This window comes from Scophthalmus maximus, chromosome 9, assembly GCF_022379125.1.
Source record: "Scophthalmus maximus strain ysfricsl-2021 chromosome 9, ASM2237912v1, whole genome shotgun sequence".
In the NCBI taxonomy this organism is placed as follows: domain Eukaryota; kingdom Metazoa; phylum Chordata; class Actinopteri; order Pleuronectiformes; family Scophthalmidae; genus Scophthalmus; species Scophthalmus maximus.
Genome location: NC_061523.1, coordinates 13,450,307 through 13,473,275, shown reverse-complemented (window position 1 = coordinate 13,473,275; position 22,969 = coordinate 13,450,307). Strand labels below are relative to the sequence as shown.

The 22,969-nt window shown below is 41.6% G+C and overlaps 1 protein-coding gene across 2 annotated transcripts in view; it reads left to right on the top strand.

The window, feature by feature from the left end:
* The window catches only part of LOC118318994 (protein diaphanous homolog 1), an 88,899-nt gene that overhangs the window by 22,744 nt on the left and 43,186 nt on the right, over positions 1-22,969 (top strand). For both annotated transcript variants that reach the window (XM_035649020.2, XM_035649019.2), the window contains 12 exons: positions 96-159; positions 919-1,058; positions 1,195-1,300; positions 1,508-1,618; positions 1,836-1,954; positions 3,246-3,362; positions 5,612-5,727; positions 7,889-7,953; positions 9,701-9,880; positions 12,312-12,839; positions 14,287-14,398; positions 14,538-14,546. In XM_035649020.2, the coding sequence (XP_035504913.1) occupies positions 96-159; positions 919-1,058; positions 1,195-1,300; positions 1,508-1,618; positions 1,836-1,954; positions 3,246-3,362; positions 5,612-5,727; positions 7,889-7,953; positions 9,701-9,880; positions 12,312-12,839; positions 14,287-14,398; positions 14,538-14,546 (1,667 nt within the window). The remainder of the gene's footprint in view (positions 1-95; positions 160-918; positions 1,059-1,194; positions 1,301-1,507; positions 1,619-1,835; positions 1,955-3,245; positions 3,363-5,611; positions 5,728-7,888; positions 7,954-9,700; positions 9,881-12,311; positions 12,840-14,286; positions 14,399-14,537; positions 14,547-22,969) is intronic.

Genomic DNA, 22,969 nt, shown 5'->3' with positions numbered 1-22,969 from the left:
CACCACAGAACAGTCAACATTACTTTCTAGCAATGTATTTGCAATGTAATATATATATACATTTACACTCGTCTGCTGTTTCCTCTCTCACCCAGAATGATGGGAGTGAAATGCCAACATGAGATCATTCGATGTCTAAAAGCCTTTATGAATAACAAGGTAAGACACAGGATTGTATCTTAGATATATCAAAATACCTCATCCTTTCTTCGGTCGAACTTCTAACAGTCATCATGAGGCTACTTTCTGATCTTGTTGTGGTGTAACAATTCTTCCACTAGAGGGGATCATGAAAACAATCAGACTCAATTTGTATTAGTATTGAAATGTGGCTTTGAGTTTTTTCTAGTAACAGTATTAATCTATTCTAAATCTATAATATTTAAGAATTACTCATCAGTAAATACGTATCTTATAGTAAATACATGTCTTATATGGTGCCTAAGAGACTCAAAATACACTACACTACTTTTCATATGTTGAAGAACAGCACATGGGATAAAAATTAAGGCCATTATTATTGTTTTGGTTGTAAACAGATTTGATAGAAGCCAGTCTTACTTTTATAATGGAGATCGGTCGATTTGTTGTAAATTAAACAATATATACTGGATCTTTTAGTACATATTGACTAAACAATACATTTGTCATAGTCTTAGTGTAATTATTACTGTCCACAATAACAACCTGTCCTAATCCACACAACCCCATGTGTGAGCTCTTGAAAGATTACTATACCAATAGAATATTAATACATATATGCACGTCATACATTAAGGAATTGTTGTTGTCAGAGTAAATGACTCATTCCTTTCATATACAGTAAACACTGTTATTTTAACCATCAAAAGCCCTCCCTTTCTTCGGCCTGCAGAAATTCTGCTTACTCTCTTCCCCCTTCCCTTCTTTCCCCTTCAGTATGGTCTAAAATCCATGCTGGAGTCAGAGGAGGGAATTCCTCTGCTGGTCAGAGCCATCAACCCAACGGTGCCTCACATGATGGTGGATGCTGTCAAGCTGCTCTCTGCCATCTCCATTTTGGAACATCCTGAGAACCTGTAAGCAATAGTGAAATGTTGACAAGTGTTAACAGAAACAACACAGTTGAAGTTTGGCGCACAAGTCAAATAAGGAACTGTTACCGCAATTTAAAGTCTTGACAATTTATTTGATATAGCTTGTTTATTTTTGCAGACATGAACGTGTGTTGGAAGCCATTACAGAAGAGGCTGAGAAACGGGATATTGAGAGGTTTCAGCCTCTTATTGCTGGCATGAACAAGCACAACATTGCTCTCAAGGTATAAACCATACACCTGTTGCCCCCATACACTAATAATTATAAATCCTCCTATATGTGTTTTTTGCATTTGTTTTTTTTTCAGCATTTGTTGCTGTCTGCTGTGTAAAGGTTTACTCAGCTGACAAATAGTATGTTTCCGATTGCGGTTGTCTTCTCACCAGTTGGTGTGATTTGTAAAAATGACATTTTGATGCATTTCTGACAGGGTGGCTGCATGCAGCTAATCAACGCCTTGATCAGCAGAGGAGAAGAGTTGGACTTCAGGATCCATATTCGCTCTGAGCTGCTAAGACTGGGACTCAGAGACCTGCTGACGGTACAGAAAACACTTGATCTTTCTCTCAAAGTGACTCCAACAATACACATTTGCACAGCCTCTCTCTCACTCATGGTGCCTGTGTCTTGCTGACTGGCTGAACACTCATATGCTGTTAAAAACTTTCTATCAACCATCCAAACATCAATGTTTGATTGTCACATTCTCTCCCCTGCCTTTTTATCCTTCTGCCTGCATCCCCCCCTCCTCCCTGCAGGAGGTGCGGACGATAGAAAATGAAGAGCTGAGGGTGCAACTTACGGTGTTTGATGAGCAGGCTGAAGATGACTCCGAGGACCTCAAAGTACGTCTTGATGACATCCGCATCGAGATGGAATATCCTTCCTCTGGGAAAAATTGTCCCTCTGTAGAAATTCAAGGTCAACTTTCTGACTTTTGAAAAAGTTAAAAGCACCAGCCTGACAAAATCTGTAACTTGGTTACAACATAATTTTGCATAGTCATGATTTTGTGTTTACATTACTTTGCTCGCTTTATAATTGAGGGGAAAAAACACCACTCAATATCAAAAAAGATATGTATGATTCAGACAGATAGAGAATCATATATAGTCTCTTTCCCTGCATGGTAAAAATGAGTCCGCTATCTACACAAACGTTGGCTCCTTTCTTCCCCTCTATAATCAGCCTGACTGCTTTCTTCCCAGACAGAGGAAAAAATTATATTTGCATACTTAATAAGCATAAGCTCGCAGGACCCGAGGCCACTGTAACCCTCTCTAGACTTTTTTACATTGGAAATTCATCTTTGCCAATTAGCATCTCAAAGACATTAGCTACTGTTTGCTGTAAAGACTGCAAAACATCCAACCACCAGAGAACATTGCTCTGTTGCAACTCTAAATTATCTGTTTTCCTTATAAATACATATAAGAGCCAGTCCAATTAGGTACACAACAACAATATAATCTGTTTATTTAAGTTTTGATTTCTATCACTTCAAATGAGCTTGATGATTAATGCTTATACAATTGAATGTAATTGTGAACACATGCATACCTGAATACTTTGTGAAAAGATTGGCACAACTAGACCTGAATAGCTTCATGCTATGCAGTTATGGTTTATCTCAACAGAATGATGTCTACAATGATGTTGTCTTATTTAAAGAGGAGGATGCTACTGGATGTCGTTTCATCTTTATCACACAAAAGATGAATTGTTTTCAGCTCTTTCACTTAAAGACATCCAGGATAGACAGGTTTTCTGCTAAAGAAAAACCTTTCTATAATGGTGTACATTTAAAATATGCTGTAATGGTGCTTTTGACATGCATTTACAATTTTCAACACAAGGTGTCTCCCGGAGGTCCCACAGACAGTGTTCACAGTCCTCTGTCTGCCTGACTCTGCATATGATAAACTCAGAGATAATGTAACATTTTTTTAAACATAAAAAACCATAGAGCAGATAATGGTAGTTGTGTAAGATATTCTGCAATGCACAAATGCCAGGGTTCAGTAGTTTTGCTCCAAGCCTTGTAAAAGAAACACATGAAGAAAAGAACGCAAGACTATTCAGACTTGTCAATGACCATGCTATAGTGACTGATGAAGACATTTAGTTTGCTATATTTAATAATTAGACCTTAACTTGTTTTGCTTCACTGATGTGAGGGAAGTGTTTGAGATCGTGGTCAACACTGTGAAGGACTCCAAAGCCGAAACCCACTTCCTGTCCTTGATGCAGCATCTTCTGCTGATCCGTAATGACTATTTGGCCAGGTGACGCACAAATGCACACACACAATTCACACTCCTGCATGTCGATACTCTCTCACACTCACCCACACATTCTGGCATTCACTCAGCTGATACGTTGACATGACATGATTTAGTTTTGTGGTAACAGTAGATTTCATATAATGTGTGATTTCCTTATCACTGCTTGCCCATTATTGTGATGCAGTGGGTAATAAAAACTAGAATATGGCTAATTGTTGGAATTTTCTCAATGATTTTCCGAGATTACCTTAATTAGAAGAAATAATGTCACTCTTTGATCATCATATCTCTTCACACTTCACTGTAAAAACCACACAAACGCCCAGAGACAATTGTTACATAGCTTATACTAAGACATAACACATATTGCCCAAATAACAATTACTATATTTTCAGGTGAACAGAAAAAAACATACAATTCAGTGAAAACTATTCAGTTCCTATGTAGTACAATTGTGTAAACAAAACCAAATTACCCGTGACAAAAGAAGGAAGAAACCTTATTTCTTTTTCCACCTCTCCCTCCTCTTAGCCCTTCCCTTCATTTGCTGTTTGTTTTCTGGAGCACAGTTCCAGAGCTGTGAAATGAATACTTGCAACAAATTCCTATTTCTTTTTAATATAGATGAACACTATCACCTCTTTTCGCCAGAAAATGGCCAATGTTTCTGCCTGTGTCTTCCAAAGCCCTTGGTAATTTAGCTATGGAATAATAGGAGAGAAGGAAACTGAATGATTGAATGACAAGATGAGCGTAGATGGTGTGCACACACACAAATACAAAGTATGTCCACTTTCACTCAAAACAACACTGGAAAAGGGTTTTCTTTACATTATCTCACAGAAAACAGTTAGAATGCATACAGATATATGCAGATGTGCTGTCTTAATGGCATCACAGAGGAATTGATGTATTTTTAGCACAGTTTGGGCAATAAACTGTGAGGAGAGAAAAGGTAGGCTGGCCCAGCTGAAGTATTTTTTACCCCTCCTCTATCTCTCCCGTCCTTCTTTCCTCTAATCCTGCTGACTCCATCCAGGTTATCCAGCGGAACACAATAGAAGTGGTTTGTAATGGACTCCACAGAGAGACAGGAAGTGAGAGTGGGAGGGAGAGCTGTAGAGTGGCAGAAAATACTGCTTGGTAATTACAGAGATGAAAGAGAAGGGAGGCGGAGGGTGAGACAATAATGAAAAAGAAATTGAGAGTTGAGGTAAATTGCTAGGTAGATGCTGAGAGAATGAGGGAGCTGCGTACTTGGAATGAATTTCAATCTCAAGTTGAGTTACAAATGCGTTCATATATATATATGGTCAAATCTATAGTCATGTACATACAGTATACATACTACCACAGACTGTTGAGGGCTTCATGAATGAAGAAAAATTAACATCTGTATATTAAGTTTGGAATTTGTAAAAATGTGTATAGCTTTATGCCTACCAACCATCGTATACCTAATGAGTTATACCTGTCTAAATGTGATGCATTCAGGATTTCATCTGTTATCATAAGTGTCAAATTTCGGATGTAGTCAAATACAAATATTGTTTCACTTGTGACTCAACGACACTAGATGTCTCTCTTGCTCCACAAATAAATCTAGGCTTGAATTAAAGTGAAGGATTGGAATAAGTGTTCCACACAGACGGGGTGACTAAGAGAGACGGGGAAGGGGGGGTTGGGGGTGTGTGTGGTGGGGCAGACAGAATAAATAAAGTATTGAGTTTGTGACTCTGGCTGCATCTAATGGGGTCAGGGAATAAGACACCTCCAAAATTGCGTGTCTGTGTGAAGCTGCCTTGATCAGACGGTGCTCTGGGCATACACCAACACACTCTCACGAACACAGTTGCACACAATCAATCTTTGTGACAAGAAGCTCAAACTGTCATGCTCACACAGCCAATCTCGGTTACAAAGACAAAGTGACAAAGCACGTGTGTTCACACATTTATCTGAACAAATGAACCTACTTGCTCTTTGTCAGTTCAATCCTCTACTCACACTTTGTGGCAGATTTTTTTGTTAATGTACAGGTAATGTAAAATATGCTGTATTTGCTATTGTGAACACAACGTGCTACAAAGTGAAACATTCTCTTTTTCTCCCCCAGCACCTTCATATAAGTTCTCCTTCTCCATGGTAACCCTCCTTCCATTCTTCTCAATTTATCCCCCTTGTCTCTCCATTTCTTTCCTTTCCGTCTCCTCCTCCATCTCTCTTCGCCACTCTCTCCTCCCCGCAGGCCTCAATACTACAAGTTGATGGACGAGTGTATCGCTCAGATCGTGCTTCACAGGAACGGAGCTGACCCTGACTTCAAGTGTCGTAACTTAAGCATCAACATTGAAGGAATGATAGGTGAGTTGTTTGACCAGAACACACACACAGACAGACATACAGACATACAGACACACATGCACAATCAAGTCTTTCTTATCCTCTCTGTAGGAGCCCTTCGCCCAACACCCTTGATATTAAGAGCTATATACATGCACAGAATACACACGGGCCAGAAAAGTCAAACATAGTTGCGTGTAGATGTGTTGTTTGACACCACCTTTCTCCACCCCTCTCCAATCACTGACTCAATTACCGTGTTGTCACCGTCAGTGCCAGCATACGTGGCCTGTGTGATTTAATTTAAGTGAATTTCACAATAATACATGTGCAGTTGCCCAGAAACACCACAGGGTGGTGCCAGACAGGGAGCACACATCAGTGTGGGCTAAATTGTGCTACAGGTTTTACCGACATATGTCTGTGGTATAAAATTAATTTCATCATCCGGCTAAACGCTTTGTCAAACTAAGCAATCCCTCAGAATCTGATTCCACAATATAAAGGGTGAGATTTCTTTGTCCTCTTCCAGCATCTGATCGCTGACAGAAGCACAAGGCTAAATTGGTTAGGGTTAGATTGTAACTTTCCGGCTCAGGTGGTGAATGTATTTATAAAATGGAAGTCGGCAAAAATGGGGCTGACAGACTCTTCTGTGCTGATCGAGTATGACATGTCATCTCCTGCCACTGTCTGTTGAATACGAGCGACTACTGTGGCCTTTTCATCCAGCGTCATGGCAAATAGTGGTTTACACTGATACATGTGCATATAGATTTTATGAACATAAGTGACAACTCCAACTGTTGACTAGGAAACACCGGCTGACTATTGTAAACTAAACCAGAGCAGAGTTGGAGGTGCAGGCCATGTCTCAGGAGTTCAATACTCCTTTATGGCAGGTTTCTGTTGCTCACCACAGGGGGCTCTAATTGCGCTGCTTCTAAATGCGTCCTGACGCGCACACACAGGCTGGCTGGCCTCCTTTAAGTCTGCCAGAGTTATTATCGGTGGAAAGCAGCCCAATTCTGCCCTGCATGCATTATTTAGTGTTTTTCTTTGAACTCTGAAAATTCAGCACAGTTTTTCCCCACATTCTGTCTCCCTTAGTGCTCTCTCTTCGAAGTTTGTCCCATTTAGCCCAACCACCATGACAGAAGTAACACCCCCCCATTACGCATCCAATAACCATGAGCCATCTACTCATACACAAATACACATTCTGAAATTGTATGTGGGTTGGCATTTTATTGCGAGGTGCTTTCATCCGGCAAAACCTTCTCTTTCACAAAATAGAGTTCTCATTTTGCCCTGGCTTGCTCACAAACTCATCTAGAAATACAGAATCTGGCACAGTTTCAACTCCCCGTTCAACTAGCCATATTGTCATTGCAGTTGAAGACTCACACTTTATCTAACAATCTGTATGGTTCACTCTTCTATGAGTTTATCTACTTTCTTCATTTTCACAGCTATTCTGTCTCAGCAATTTATCTGCTTGATCCCCCTCCTGGGCAGCATGATTAGCTGCCTTTGATCCAGTGACTTTGTGGTATTCATCTTCATGTTAATTAGCTCCTTTACTGCACATGCTCGCTAAGCCCTTTGGCACTCAACCACCTGTAGACCCTACAATTATTCAGTTTAAGTATCCCATTGGTCAGTCTGTGTCCTTATCACCCTGTCCTCTGTCAAGAAGAATCTCTGATAATGGAATTGCCCCTGAGACTGTTGTATTGTCGTTCTTTTTTTTTTCTTCATTTTATCAGGAAAAGAATGGGTGAATATAAGTTTTTAAAAAAGTGGTGTCAGATGTATAAGAAAATAAGTGTGCTTCCTCCTCTCTACCACACACACATAGACAGACAAAGGTCTTGGAGGCTTTGAAGGTAGGGATGTGAAGAACCATGCAAAAGATAGCAGCCTATTGTAATGAGATGCTTCCACAATGGTCTTACAGTTCTTGACTTTGAGTAGTGTGATAAGGGAAGAGAGGGAGATAGGAATCCTGTTCTGTGTGTCAGTTTGTGAAAGTATATGCGCACGCAGCATGTGCCAGACTGAAGGGTGCGATGTCTTCCCAGCCAGACGTGTGCAGGTCTGAAACTCTTATCTAATCCACCTCCCTTTTTACTCTTTCTTTTTTCATTTTCCTTTCTTTTGTCATTTATTTTTTCCACAGACAACATGGTGGACCAGACCAAGGTGGAAACCAGTGAGGCCAAAGCCACAGAGCTGGGGAAGAAGGTGAAATACATGAGTTCATTCACAACATTTATAAAACACACAAAACAATGGCACATACTTCAATCAGTTAATCCGGAAGCACACAATCATATAGACAGAATAAAAACATAAACCCTGACTGACACAGACACATTGGGATCATAATGAATTTCCCTGACATTGGATGACAAATGAGCAAAAAGGAGGAACAGAGGCTGAGAGCCGACCAACAGACATATTTTAAAAGGCTAGCAGCGCGCAAGCACACACACACACACGCACGCACACACACACACACACACACACGCACATATTCACACAAGGGGTAAATGCCTTGATTGCGGCATGCTGCTACTCTGATGTTTCTGTCCGAGTGACAGGATAATTGCCAAGAGGGAGGTAAAACTAGCCTTCATTCTGGCACACTTAAAGAGACACACTCTCACAGAGGATCATATCCACACACACACATACATCCACACAAATACACATTAGATGAACACACATGGATTCATTTTTGTTGACCACACACACACACACACACACACACACACACACACACACACACACACACACACACACACACACACACACACACACACACACCACATTACTAGTTGTGCATGATGGGGTAATTGCAGGCAGTCTCTTTGCCAGGAATTAGGGATGAGGCTGTCAGAACGCTGACAGCGAGAGTATCAGATCTGCTGTCTGCAAATTAAACGGCTATGTGTCTATGTGTTCATGTATTCATCTGGTCAAATACTTTTAGCCTGTTTGTCAAGTAAACATCCTTGAAAATGTATGAAAGTTAGAAAATTAAAAACTGGGGTTAAAATGTTTCTCCTTTTTTTCATTTTGGACGTGAAGTCTTTAAAAAGGAATTGAGAAGTGAGCTCATACAAGTGCACTGAAGCATCCTAACTCAATAATTGACACTAATTTACAGTGTAAATTATACAATGAAACTGAAAGCACCAGACTGCAGGGAATGACTTCTACAGGTCTTTGAGATATGGAAACTGCTGCAGCTTCAAGAAGGAGGCTAAAGGCTTATGCATGCAAACACACTCTTTTCCCACATCTCAATTGAGAATTTGTGTGTTTTGTTTTAGTTGCTTCAGGATTGTACTGTATTTACCTGATGTTATATACATCTCAATTATCCCTTTAAATTACTTTTGGTAGTGCTCCTTCTGAATTGCAGCAATCCATTCTTACTTAATTTTACTCAGCCTTTATTTTTCTTATCAAGAATAATTGCTTGACAAAATCCTGGGCAGGGAAATTTTAAAAAGTACAGAATTGATTTTTTCATTGTTTTTTTATATGCCTATACAAATCTACAACTTTATTTTTCAGTGTTACATAATTTTTTCAGTTACTCAAAAAAAAGCCTTTGTGGATTACAATATGCAAACCATTTTTATTATGTGTTATTTGCCTACTCATTCGCCTATGAAAAAGGTTGTCCAAATTAATTGGAAGAGATTGTTTACCAGGTGGAAGTGGCTGTCACTGGTGGTACTGCACGAGTCAAGGTTGCACACATTAGCTGAATATTCAGTACAGAAACATACCAGGAACTCCAATTTCAAAAGTTGCCCAGTATCCATTTTTTTTAAAGCACATTACTGAAATTGTTTGGGCCACTAAATAATGCACTTTGAAAATGATTGCTACGCAGATTTCTCACCAAAAACGGTTCCAATGTTTAGGAACTATGCCTGATTCTGTCTCTATCCACAACCCTTTACACGTGTATTAGCTGGATGCAGAGTTGACGGCACGCCACGAGTTGCAGGTAGAGCTGAAGAAGCTGGAGGGTGACTATGAGCAGAAGCTGCTGGACCTGAGCCAAGAGAAGGAACAGCTGGCTTCCTCCAAGCAGGAGCGAGAAAAAGAGAACCAGGGACTACAACAACAGCTAAGCACTCTGAAACAGCAGGTACAAACAAACACACACACACACTCCCACCTGTCTCTGCAAGCCTTAATATCGTTTTAAATCAAATAAGTAAAAATCTCATAAAGTTGTTATTTGAAGGTGTTTTTAGGTTATTTTTTTCTACTATGAAGTATTGAGTCAATTAGCTTAATGTGACAACTTTTTAAAAAAGTTCTTCATATGTACATTTTTTTATTTTAATTTTGTAGATTTCACATGCCCTCTTTTGTGCATTAGTCTGAAAGTAAACCATATACATTTTTTTTCCACACTTGCTTATTTTTGGTATAAAAAAAGGAAACAAGGCTTGTAGGAAACTGTGTAAAACACTTAAGAGTGATCGCAATACATCTGAACCAATTCTGTGTCAACAGCCGTGCACTGGTGTTGGGGTTCCTAAAAGGCTTTACACTGATAGAATTAGACAACTTGGAACTTTTTAAAATGTACAATTTGTCAAGTTTGAGGCCTGTACAGGCCAAAACTCACCTAAAGTAGCGCTGCATCCAATGGGTGGAACGGTGTGTTTTCAGGATTAAAGTAGATGCCCAAGTTCACTGAAATGAAAGCAAGTTGAATCCAGTATCACAAATCTTTTGTCTCAAAGTTCCTATGTTTTTCTTGACACTTTCAACATAAAAGAACCAAAACATTAACACAGAATCAATACATTCTTTCTTTGTTGTCCTGGACACCTACACACACAAAACAGAAATTTCCACTTAAGCTGCAAGAAGTAGAATATTTCAAGGTTTCGAGGAGTGCAAAATCTCAGCAGTCTAAAGCACCAAAAACTGTGCACACCCACACGAGCACAGAAGGCTCCTGGCCTTAAATGTTAGAATGGCTTGAAAAGAAGAAAAAAGTCTGAAAAAAATATTGTGAGAAGAGGCCAATACTTCAGAGATGAAGAAACTCAATAGAAACATGGAAAGTGGAGAAATTTGAGTGTAAATAGTGAAGAAAGAAGAAGAAGAAGAAAGGAAGAAGATGGAGACAGGACAAACAGACATTTTGAAGGCCAAGGTGCGTGCGTGCGTGCGTGCGTGCGTGCGCAAAGATGAGGATTGTTTAGCTGTCAGTGTCCTGCTGCCGCACCAGCTGGACTCTGCCTCACAGTGACACCCCAACTCACAAACTCACCAAGTGACCCAGAACCGTCCGTGTGTGTGCGTGTGTGTTTGTTTCTGTCAGTAAGAGAATTACACTGCTCCAAAATGAGCTTCATCCAAAGTGGCAAAGAGTCATTTTCCCAACACGCAAAAGCTCAAAAACACACTCACAATCACACTCACGCACACACTCGCATATGCACATGCAGTTGTCCAAAGCATCAACCCCATCACGAGCCAGGCATCAAACAAGCTTCTCATTCTAAGATGGCTCACTTTCTCTGTGTTTGAGGCACTGCCCATCGAAGATTTCTTCACATGTAGAGATCCCTCACTGTTTTGCTATGTGATGCTGTGCCCAACTCTTCATCTGCCGCCTCACTAAGAAAGCCTGCCTCGGAGGCCCTTTATGCCTGTTACTGTCTTCTTTTCAAAGTCATAGGAAATGGCACAATTTGTCATGCAGCGTGCAGACACTCACATCACGCAGTTAACACTCCATACACCTAAGAATACGCGCAGTAAAGAAACTTCTCTTCACATGCACAGAACTTCCCATACTCGCCAGCATTAGTGATCAGGTGCAGGATGGTTTGTAGAAACATCTTCAGTGAAGATGAAAATCAGCCACTGCACACTGAAAGGACTGTGAAGTCACTTCTTTATGGTTCGCTTAGTTTGCTGAGCAACACCATGGGCAAGTCATTTCAGTGTTCACTTGTTCATTTTCATTTTCAATATACATGTACTCTTAAAATCACATAATATATTCCCACTCAACACTCGGTGTCTTCTCTCCCACCCTAATATTACCTGTCTGAATTTAATGACTTGGGACTGTTTTGTCAAGAATCGTTGTCTCGCTCATATGAATACTTTGATCATTATTTCAATGTTAAAATAAAAAAAATGATTTCACACTCACATTTAATGTAAAATGTTGTCTTCCTCTTTAAAACTTTTTCTTCCTCTGTGGACTCAATCCCCCCCTGCTGTTTTTTTCTCTCCATGCCTTGTTGTCCGTTCTCTTCCCATCTCTCTCCCCAGTCCTGCCCAGAAATGAATCCTTCTCACTGTTTTTCTTTTCCCCTCTTTGTTCTCTTCTTTCTCTCTCAAACCTAATCACTCTGTTGGCATGGCTTTTCACTGGAAATGGTGGAAATTGCCTAATCTTAACTAAATTAATTTCAATTCCAAGAATAAATAGCCACCAACACTCAAGACATGACTACATGTTTTTTTTCATATACAGTAGTATATCCCGGAGTAGATGTTAATCAACATTAATGATCATTTACTGTGCCCTTACTTCCCTGCAGATTGAAAAGATGTCGCAGGATCTGGAAGAGGCCAAGACTAAAGTTGTCACGGTTACTGTTCCTGTGCCAACACCTGGTTTTCCCCCTCCACCACCCGCCCCTCCTCTCCCTGGCCAGAGTGTTGGCATGCCCCCTCCACCTCCACCTCCGCCCCTACCAGGCCACGCAGCCCTACCTTTTCCCCTGCCCCCACCCCCTCCTCCTTTACCAGGTCAAACCAATATTCCTCTTCCTCCACCACCACCTCCTTTACCTGGAATGCCAGGACCTCCACCACCCCCGCCCCTTCCTGGCATGCCAGGACCGCCACCTCCTCCACCCCTACCAGGGATGGGACCTCCACCACCACCGCCACCACCTGGGGGTCCCGGTATCCCTCCTCCACCACCGGGCCCAGGCATGCCTCCACCCCCTCCATTTGGCATGGGAGGCTGGGTTGCCCCTGCACCACCTCCCCTGCCTTTTGGGCTCAAACCTAAGAAGGAGTACAAGCCTGAGGTCCAGATGAAAAGAGCCAACTGGAGCAAGGTGAGTCCTGGGAGAATTGGTCATCATTAATGTTCAGAAAGCCACTGCAAAGTTGTCAATTTATCTGGTGATGTAAATGTAAATTTTCATGATTATATACTACATTTATTGATTGTTAATAAAGTATAAATATTTTGCTCCCTTGGAAGAAGACCTGTGTAGATTTTACATTTTGTTCATCTGCAAGGAACTTCCTGCTACAGTTAGAATTATCACAATGGCATTTTACAGAAATTAGCGAAGACATAAGCCAGATATAACCTACTGTATTCCAGCTCCTTGTTATCTCATGGGTATAAGACTCATGTAAAAACGTTTTTTTTGTAAATAATTCCTACTGAATTTAAAGTATGCACGCCAAGTTTTACAATACAATATGAAATAGCTCAGGGTGGGCTTTTGCGTGAGATGGATCTTTAACAGTGAGATTCTAAACTAAAGGGACTTGCACGCATACGTGTATCTCATGACAATGTGCTTCATGTTCTTCCCCTCCCTCTCATCTGTGATGGTTAAAACATCAAAACTGCCCTCTGTCTTTCTTTAGCCTAAAGCTACTGTTTAATGGCTTCAGCAGACTTCATCAGCATTTCGTTTCTCTCTCGCTCTCTCTCCCTCTCTCCCTCTCCCTCGCTGGTGAGTGTTTGACGAGGATGTCACAGAAATTGCTTTTTAATAAGCTTTCTTCTTTTAACTGCACCGCTGAAAGATAATTAAATTGCTGCTAGAAAGGACAGTTCTTTTGTAATTTAAATTAACTTTTTTTTTTTGGCTTGGTCTTTTTCTTTCTTTCTTGCTCTTTCAGCTCATCCCAATATCACATTTCCTTTTCCTTCTCTCTGTCTTCTCCGTCCTACATCCCCACCCCTGAGACTTTGTCCATAATGAAAGGCCTGCTCTCTGTAAATTTACTACCACTGCTTTCTCACTTGCTCTCTTGGTTTCACTTTCTCTCTTTGTCTTTTCCCTCTATGAGAACACTCCAAAAGTGGAGGAAAAAAAGAAGTTAATTGTGACTTGTGACTAGAATAGAGAGAGTGCAACACCAAGACATAGCGAGGGTTACAGAGTGAGCACACGAAGTATGGGTGAAGAAAAGAAGTGTTTCTTTGCATTTTTGTGTGCGGAGCCCTGAAGCACAATATATTTTGTGGTTGTGACATTGGAAAGAAGATTAGAGAAAATTACTTCTTGTTTCCTCCGCTCCCTTTTCCTTCCTTCCTTCCCTCTTTGTCCCCTCCGCCTACTACCACAATACTGCCATATCTTCCTAATACTGACCTGCTGTTTCTTTTATTCTCTCAACTTCTTTATCTGCTCATCTCATTGTTTGCCAAGTGCACTGATGACTATTTTTGAAAAATTTCGTCAATTTGATGATACAGCTTCTTCTTTAATTTTTTATTATCTCCTTTTTTCTCTCTCTCTTTTGCCATTTCTCTACTAGATCGGACCAGAAGACCTCAAGGAGAGCAGTTTCTGGACCAAGGCAAAAGAGGATACATTTGAAAACAATGAGCTCTTCGCCAAAATCACCCTGTCCTTCTCGCAGACAAAGAGTGAGTGTGTGGCTTGTATGTTTTTACTACTATGGTTATCACTTTGTGTTTTCACAATCATAAACATTGTCTTTCTCTGCTTCTCTCCTCTCCCTGCCACTCCATATCTATTTCAATCCTCCTACCCTTCTTCCATCAGCCACTAAAGGTAAGAATATCACACACACACACACACACTTCCATTTAGTTGTTTTTTCACACGTCTTCTGGGGCCCTTTTCACCCCGCTTATTCTCTGCAAGGAGGACACACTGCACATTTACATTATTCAGCAATGCCATGTCAAAACAGACACTCACACGAATTCATGAATAAACCAGCCACACCTTCATCTCAATGTGCCCATGACTTGTTGTGCAAAGTTAGAGAGCTCACATCCGGGTGAGAGGAATTGGGACTTGGGAGACGGAGGGAGAGATGGAAAGAGGGATAAGGAGAAGGTCACTGATGTCCTTTGACTAGCCACCTGCTTTCCTGGCACAAAGCGCTGACACACGGGCATACGCTCACATGCGCACACCTGTCCACTCCTATCACCTTGTCCCGGTGTCACTGAGCCTTCTGCTCTAACTCCTCCATATTCATATCATAACCTGGATACCAGGAACTCTCTAACAGACAGTGTGTGTGTGTGTGTGTGTGTCGGGGGTGTATATAATTCCATCTGACCTTCAGATTCAGTCCTACTACACACATACACACTTGCTTGTGTCATATACATAAACAGGACTGGGCAGGCACACATGGCTGATGTGAGCTGTAGATGTCATCTAAATGTCAGTGTTGGCAGCTGTCCCATCTGCATTCACCTGTATGGCAAGTCCTAACTTCCGCTTGTCACTCTTTAATTTGACCCCCATACCCCCTTAGCCTGTGCATCCGCGCTTCCAATTTTTATTGGCTGAGACAGCCGCCTGTACCGGTTGATGTCTAATAACCTTTTCGGAGAGCTGACTATAAAGACACCGTGGCCTTTTCATAGCCCCGCACCTGTCTGTCTGTCCGCCTGTGTGGATGTACTTTGAGAGACGGAGATAGACACAAGGTGCTTATGACTCTGTATGTGTTGTTGATTTCCTGTGCGTGTTTTGAATATTTTCAAGTCTGGTAGTTTGGAGTGAAATATTGTTTGAAACAGAATTGGGAATTGGTTGGGCTGTTTAGTCATCTTTTGTTTTATGTGTGTGCGCTTGTGAATACTCATGTGTGGTTTGATCTACAGTGTGTCTACTGTGTGTTCACTTGCACACATTCACAATAAGATACCAGCTGCAGGTTGACCCTTCACCCCTCGCCCTTCCTTCTCTTGCTTAAACACACTGCTCAAGGCCTAATAAATTCCTCCTGACCTCCTTATCATTCTCCTTATACTTCACCTCTGGGAGCCCAGGCTTTACTCTTCCTCATCCTTCTCCTCCTCCTCTTGCGCCTCCCATTCCTTGTTACCCAGCCAAAGCAGACCCACACCACACAACGAGCCTCTGATGACCCTCCCTGACCCTTCCTCCTCCTTTCCATCAGCTGCCCACCAGCGCAGCTAGGGTTGCATGTACACACCCACCCACACAGAAAGAAGACATTAAGGGTGGTGGCGTGCTCAAGGCAGGGTCAGGGGTGTTGACCGCCGAGGCTCAGTGGAAGAGCAGAGAGCTGATGGTCGGAGACACACCCTCTGGCTCTCATGGACACAATTACACACTTTGACACATGCACACACAGACAGTGGAAGTATAATTTTATCTTTTTTATCTCTGTATTTATTTCCGTTTTCCGCCACTTTATCAAGCTCAGGACAGTTATCCTCCATGCTCCTAATGCTCTCCATCTACTTAACAATTCTGTCCCACAATCCAATCAAATATCAGAGATGCTAATTGAAAATCTTCATCACTTTTTTAAGATGGAGTGAAGTTTTGTTATGGTAGGATGGATTTTGCCTGAACAAGAGAATAACTTCCTATTTAACAGTTGAAAACCCCCAAAGCCTTTGACATCAGACGTTTAACATGAAATGGTTCAGTTTGTACATAACTCTGTATTATCATTTGTAGCAAAATTATTATGGAGCATTTGTTAAATATTTTATAAATTGTGTAGTATAAGGTTAGTTCTGTACATCTGAGCTCCATTTTAGCTAAACACACACACACACACACACACACAGATAGATCTTCTACTTTATAAAATTGTATTTCAGCATTGAACCTACTTGGCTACATGTTTTCAACAGTGATTCTGAGGTCAGGCAAAGCAATAACATGAGCAGACTGCTACTGGAGAAAACCTCCACCGTGGTTGATTTATTCTTCCCGAGCTTTCTTTACCTTGAGACTTTTCACCTCTCCTCCTCTGAAACTGCTTAACTTGCCTGGCAAACAACCATCACAGCCAAGGTCACTGCTATTATGCCGCTGAACATCTTATTCACCAGGATGGAAATACGAAACTCAGATGTCAACACGGGATATTATAAATATTCATTTTTTAATGTCAGTCAATAGATTGAGTTAGGTTTTTCAGTGCAAAGGTTTTCAGAAGGTGTACCACCCTTGAGAACTGTTTGGGCATATTCTTTCAGACTCGCTTGCAGGCTGCATGCCAGTTTCATCAACATGGTTCAGTCTGTCCATTTGTGTGATGCCGATAAACCATATTGAGGTAAAGGGTACATTTTGTGTGGTGGGTGTCTTTCTTATTACCTAACCACTGCCTTTTGAAAAGAAAATGTGATTTTATAGGCTTAATAAGATTGCATGTTCAATTGTGTTATGTAACTATGCTTTTGAATGTTGTTGAATTGATGCCCAGCCTGAGATTATAGGAAGCTGTACATCCGTCTGCTTCATGTGATTAAGAAATATCTATTTTAAGCTAAAATCCAGAGTATTCACAACTATTAATTAGTGTGTAACTAGCCACATTCTGCTATATATTTGGTGGAGAGACCATGCTATTGCTGTATACTGCCATCTTCTGCAGAATTTTTTTTTAATGAATATTTTCTTTTCCAAACACCCTTGTTGACATGAGCATCACATAGTTGTTTAATATTCACCATTTTTATGACATTTTATGGACAGAACAACAAATTGATTAATTGAAAAAAAAAATCTACGGATAATGAAACTAATCATTAGTTGCTGCTCTATGAGCAAGTATGAGTCTGTGAAGCAATTCAGTTTAAGGCAGCAAGCCTATCCCCACTTTCTCCCTTCAGCCACCAGCTCGTAATTCCTCACTTGTAAGTGCTTTTTAGTATTTATTTTGTTCTTGGTTTTGATTATAATGATAGTTATCCAGTTGTTGTGGAAAGTGCAGGACGGAATGTACTTTTCTCACTCTTTAGACTGTTTGATAGCAGGTGCCTGTTGAAGTTGACACCTCAGAATGACCAATTAGCGAAAGAATCAGATAAAGAGAGCAAGAGTTGGAGAAAAGAGGAGAAGGAGGAGGAGGTAGGTGAAAAAAGTGAGCAGAGGGAAAGACTGGACTATGGGGAGCGTTGGTGATTAATTTGATTCGGGAGAGAAAAGAAAGAAAAGGGCCAAGAGCATATATGATTATTAATCCTCATAATGAGAAGATAATTTTCATATCCCAATTCTCCAGCCTTTAAACCCTTCCCTCATCTGTGTTTCAGTCTCTGTCAATGTGTTTCAGTGGTGTGTTGACCTCATTTCTCCTTTTTCCCCGAAAAATGTCAAGGACGCCTTCAAATCTTTTTTTCTTTTTTTGTTGTTGATGCCATCCACTGGACCTCGCTACATAACACACCTACACATGCCACAGCATCACACATTTGCTTCATGTAATATTAAGACACATTTATTGTTGCTGCATACATTTTTGGCCTGTGCAAGGGCATCTTTATGCTGGTTATGTTCTTGAGAGAGTGGGTGGGTGAGCTGAGCCACATTTACAAACCAATTATAATAATGATCTCCCTATGTTCTATAAAATCAATTCCCTTCGCTGTAGGTGTGTGTGTGTGTGTGTGTGTGTGTGTGTGTGTGTGTGTGTGTGTGTGTGTGTGTGTGTGTGTGTGTGTGTGTGTGTGTGTGTGTGTGTGTGTGTGTGTGTGTGTGTGTGTGTGTGTGTGTGTGTGTGTGTGTGTGTGTGTGTGTGTGTGTGTGTGTGTGTGTGTGTGTGTGTGTGTGTGTGAGAGAGAGATTGACTGGAGCCGCTCAAGGTTTAGACCCATCAGTTAAAGAGATGAGAGATGTAATATATTAGCAATAAAAGACCAAGGGGCATTGTGCAGTGTTCGTGATTACATTTTTACATTACTTCTGCTACATAGTTCTTGTTTGTTTCTTCTTCTTTTTTTGACAGTGAAAGATTTCAAGGTCATTTTTAGTCAAAGAAGAATTTCCATGCAAATGAAATAAATGCAAATGAAATACTCCTGCTCTTCTTGCAGGGTTGTTTGTGGTGAACACTGTGATTTAAAATTCTGTGTGATCAGTGTAGATGTACCTTTTGCTCAAGGCCTGATAAATGACCTGAACATTTTTCTTAAAATTAGCTGCGGGGGAGAAATTGGTAGACCCCGCTTTTTCCTTACCTTGGCTTACCTCCCCGACTCCCCCTCCTCCACGCCAATTTGATAACCCACCCCCTACGTCCCATATCTAGAGCATGTTTATTTTCCCACTGTTGGTTCCCACTTCCCTCTAGGTCACAGCCAAGAAACATTTGTGAGTTACTGTGTGTGTGTGTGTGTGTGTGTGTGTGTGTGTGTGTGTGTGTGTGTGTGTGTGTGTGTGTGTGTGTGTGTGTGTGTGTGTGTGTGTGTGTGTGTGTGTGTGTGTGTGTGTGTGTGTGTGTGTGTGTGTGTGTGTGTGTGTGTGTGTGTGTGTGTGTGTGTGTGTGTGTGTGCACGCGCACGCGCACGCACAGGCATCAGGGTTTAATTGCGTGTGTTTGTTTGTTCATTTGGTGTATAATTAGTGAGGGTTTTAGATAACTGTTAGAGCTGCCGTCTCTGGAGACTGTTTAAAATATGTACAAAATAAAGCACTTACATGACTAAATGAGGAATGGGCACACTTTATTAAGCCATAAGAGTGTGTGTGCGTGCTTGTGCCATTTTGCTAAATTACTATTGGCTTTGAAATCCTTGTGTGTAATGTGTTTTAAGTTCTCTGTGGGTGTGTGTATATCTCTGTTTGTACTCGTGTAGCCTACAGTAGCCGGCCTTGTTAATAAATCATGCAGTTTTCCGGCTGCAGAAGGAGAAGCAGGTTAATGCAAGGGTCACTAATGCTTCAGAAAGAGCCGTTCCATTCTCTCTTATTCATTTCAGTTCTGGATGCTGCCATTTCTCCAATAACATCTCTAATCCCCCATTTTCTCTCTGCACCTTTTTGCCACCAGCAAATGGCCACTCGATTGAATGACTGTACAGTGGTGTCTGTGAGATACATGAATCTAAACGGCACCTATGGCCCATATATAGACTAGCTTTTCAATGTGCAGCTATAACCTGTAAATGACAGGTTGGATTTGTAGAGGTTATGTTTTGGGTTGTGTGTTTATGTGTAAATGTAAGTGTTTATGTGTACCACTGATTAAGTTTAAATCCTAACTATACCTCCTAAGCCTTCAACAGTAGCGGTGCATTTGGTTGCCTTCGCTCACTCTCTGAGCCTTGCTGTGTATTCTCTGTGCGGCAATAGCGAGTGTTTCCTTATTCACCATCTCTTTATGGTTGGGGAACAGCCGCAAAACGACGCTCATTCATCAGGCCTTATCAGGTTCAAACACATCTGTGTGGCTCTCACTGCCAAACGCAATAGCTCCCTCACATGCACAAACAGACGCATACACATATGTGAGTACGAGCGAGCCCACGCAAGCACACACACACACACACACACACACACACACACACACACACACACACACACACTTTTGTCTCACTCCCTCCATCCCGCCCTCGTTACATCTCTCTCTCTCTCCTCTGTTTTACATGCAAATTAGCTGTGTACTCATGCTGGAGCATTACCGCTGTGTGCCTAATCTCCTTGCTGCCTTTTCTCTCTCCTGGAGATTATCCTGTTTTTAAATGGAATAGGCCTTTTTCGCTTCACTTGGCTCCTCTTCCTACCAGCCAGCCAGTCGGTCAGCCCGCAACCCAGCCAGCACGCGTGCCAATCTCTCATCCCAACACCATTACCATTTAAATGTTCCCAGTGATATGACAGCTGAGCTGGGGCTCTCCGTGTGTGTGTGTGTGTGTGTGTGTGTGTGTGTGTGTGTGTGTGTGTGTGTGTGTGTGTGTGTGTGTGTGTGTGTGTGTGTGTGTGTGTGTGTGTGTGTGTGTGTGTGTGTGTGTGTGTGTGTGTGTGTGTGTGTGACAACATGTGTAATGTTTGAGTTTGTGTGTGTGTTTAATTGAGGGATTGGCCAATAAGCTAAAAAGCTTGTTACAGATGCTAAGTATTCCCATTGTTTGTGATTTTTTTTCACGTAGGCCAAGAGGGGAAAAAACATGAGGGAAGGTGGGAGGATGAAGGCATATATCTCTGCACACCTACACTCTTCACTTCCACCCACTCTTCCCTTCAGTTTAGCTTGTCTTGGTCACATCAGCATACTCTATTTCCTTCCCCCTCCATTTTTTTAATATATGTTTGCTGTATGTGTACATGTGCGAGGCTCATCTGCCTTTCTTAAGCATCAGTGTTCTTCAAGGTAAAGGTGCTTTAAATTTGGTGTTGATGGGTTGTGGAGGAAGGGCAGTTTTACTGAGATCATGTCTACGATACGCATAGAAAGTATGTTAATCATGAGAAAGATAAAGAGAGAAGTGTAGTGTGGCTAAAAGTGCAGATTGACTGTTCCGCCTGAGGCAGTGACTTCCTCTCTGTTTATTTTTTGCAATATTAGCCACCTATCCCTGAGGGGAGTGAAGCACACACGCACATATGCATAGACACACATAGGAGACTTAGCCCACTTTGATGTCACTGATAGCATACATAAAAAAATGGAGCAACAACTTCAAAGATGGAATTGACCAGATAGGAGCATTAACCCCCATCTCCCTTGCTTCTACTCTCCCTCTCCTCTGCTTATTTCCTCACCTCGCACCTCTTATTTCCACCTGATAAAGGGCTTCTTATGAAAAGAGACAATGAACGAGGGGTAGAACCAGCACAACGACACGAGACTGGTGGAGGGGTTAAGATACAGCATGCTGTGAAATGAGAAAAGGAAAGATAGATGGCCTTCTCATTGTGGGATTGGTTGGGTTTTCCCTGTAATATTGTAATATTGACCTTACTATGTTAAGTGCCTTGAGACAATGTATCTTGTGATTTGGCGCTATACAAATAAAATGGAATTGAATAGAATAGATGGCCACAACAGAGGAATATGAAAGTGTCCTTTTAAAGTCCAAAGCTTCTATCTCATTCGAATAGTTTAACCGTAGCCTTGAGCTGCTGCTGATGCAGGATTGGCTTTCTAGTGAGTTATTAGGCTGCTATTAGACGATCGTCTCCATTGTGCTGATGGCTCAGACTGTGTCTTCAGGGTTCTCACACAACCACACATATTAAAACAATCAATTTCGCCCAAACTTTGTACACACTTATGCCAACTTTCCTAAGGTGCACTTGTTGTGTTGTTTGTCCCTGTGTGTGTGTATGTGAGCTTGTGTTGAAACCTGCCCAGCTTTTATTGCTGCTCGTTTAAAAAAAGCTCCTAGTCTCCAGCTGTGGAGGCTGTGTGTAATATGGATAACCCAGTGGCATTCACACCAGACACAGATGGTATTTAAAAGGCTTGGTGGACCAGGCCATGCTCCACTTTCTGACCTTAATCTACTACCAGTAACCGTTTGACTGTGTATGTGGACACACATTTGTGTCTGTCTGTCATGGGCTGGTAGGGATGGTTTATTTGAGTACAATTCTGTTATGTGTATATTCTACTCAGTCAACTACTATTTGTTGGCTCTTTTGTCTTTGTGCTCAGCTGCCTGTGTGTGTGTGTGTGTGTGTGTGTGTGTGTGTGTGTGTGTGTGTGTGTGTGTGTGTGTGTGTGTGTGTGTGTGTGTGTGTGTGTGTGTGTGTGTGTGTGTGTGTGTGTGTGTGTGTGTGTGTGTGTGTGTGTGTGTGTATTTGCATGCGGAAGCCCTCCCTCCATTACTCAGTATCTGCATGTGTCGTGTTCTGTGAGACGTGGGTTCTGCTTCTCCCTGTAGGCACCTTAATTTTTCACCATGCTGTGTGCTACACTACACTGCACTGCATGAAAGTCTATGTCTAACTCCCTCTTGCTCCCGCTTCCTTTCCCTTTCTATTCATCTACCTCCCCCGTCTTCGTTTTCCCTCACCACACACCCACCCTCCCCTCGACACTCACACACACACGCACACACAAACCACACGCACGCACATGTCTAATCTAAGCAAGGAGCTCTCCAGATTAGCACTGGAGAAAACTCCCTAAAGACATTCCTTCATTTTGACCATTTTCAGGTACTCTCGTTCCCTCGCCCCTCCACCTCCTCCATGCTAGTTCTGAATTTTTAACCTCCCTGCTGAATAAGAGATGTGGCCAT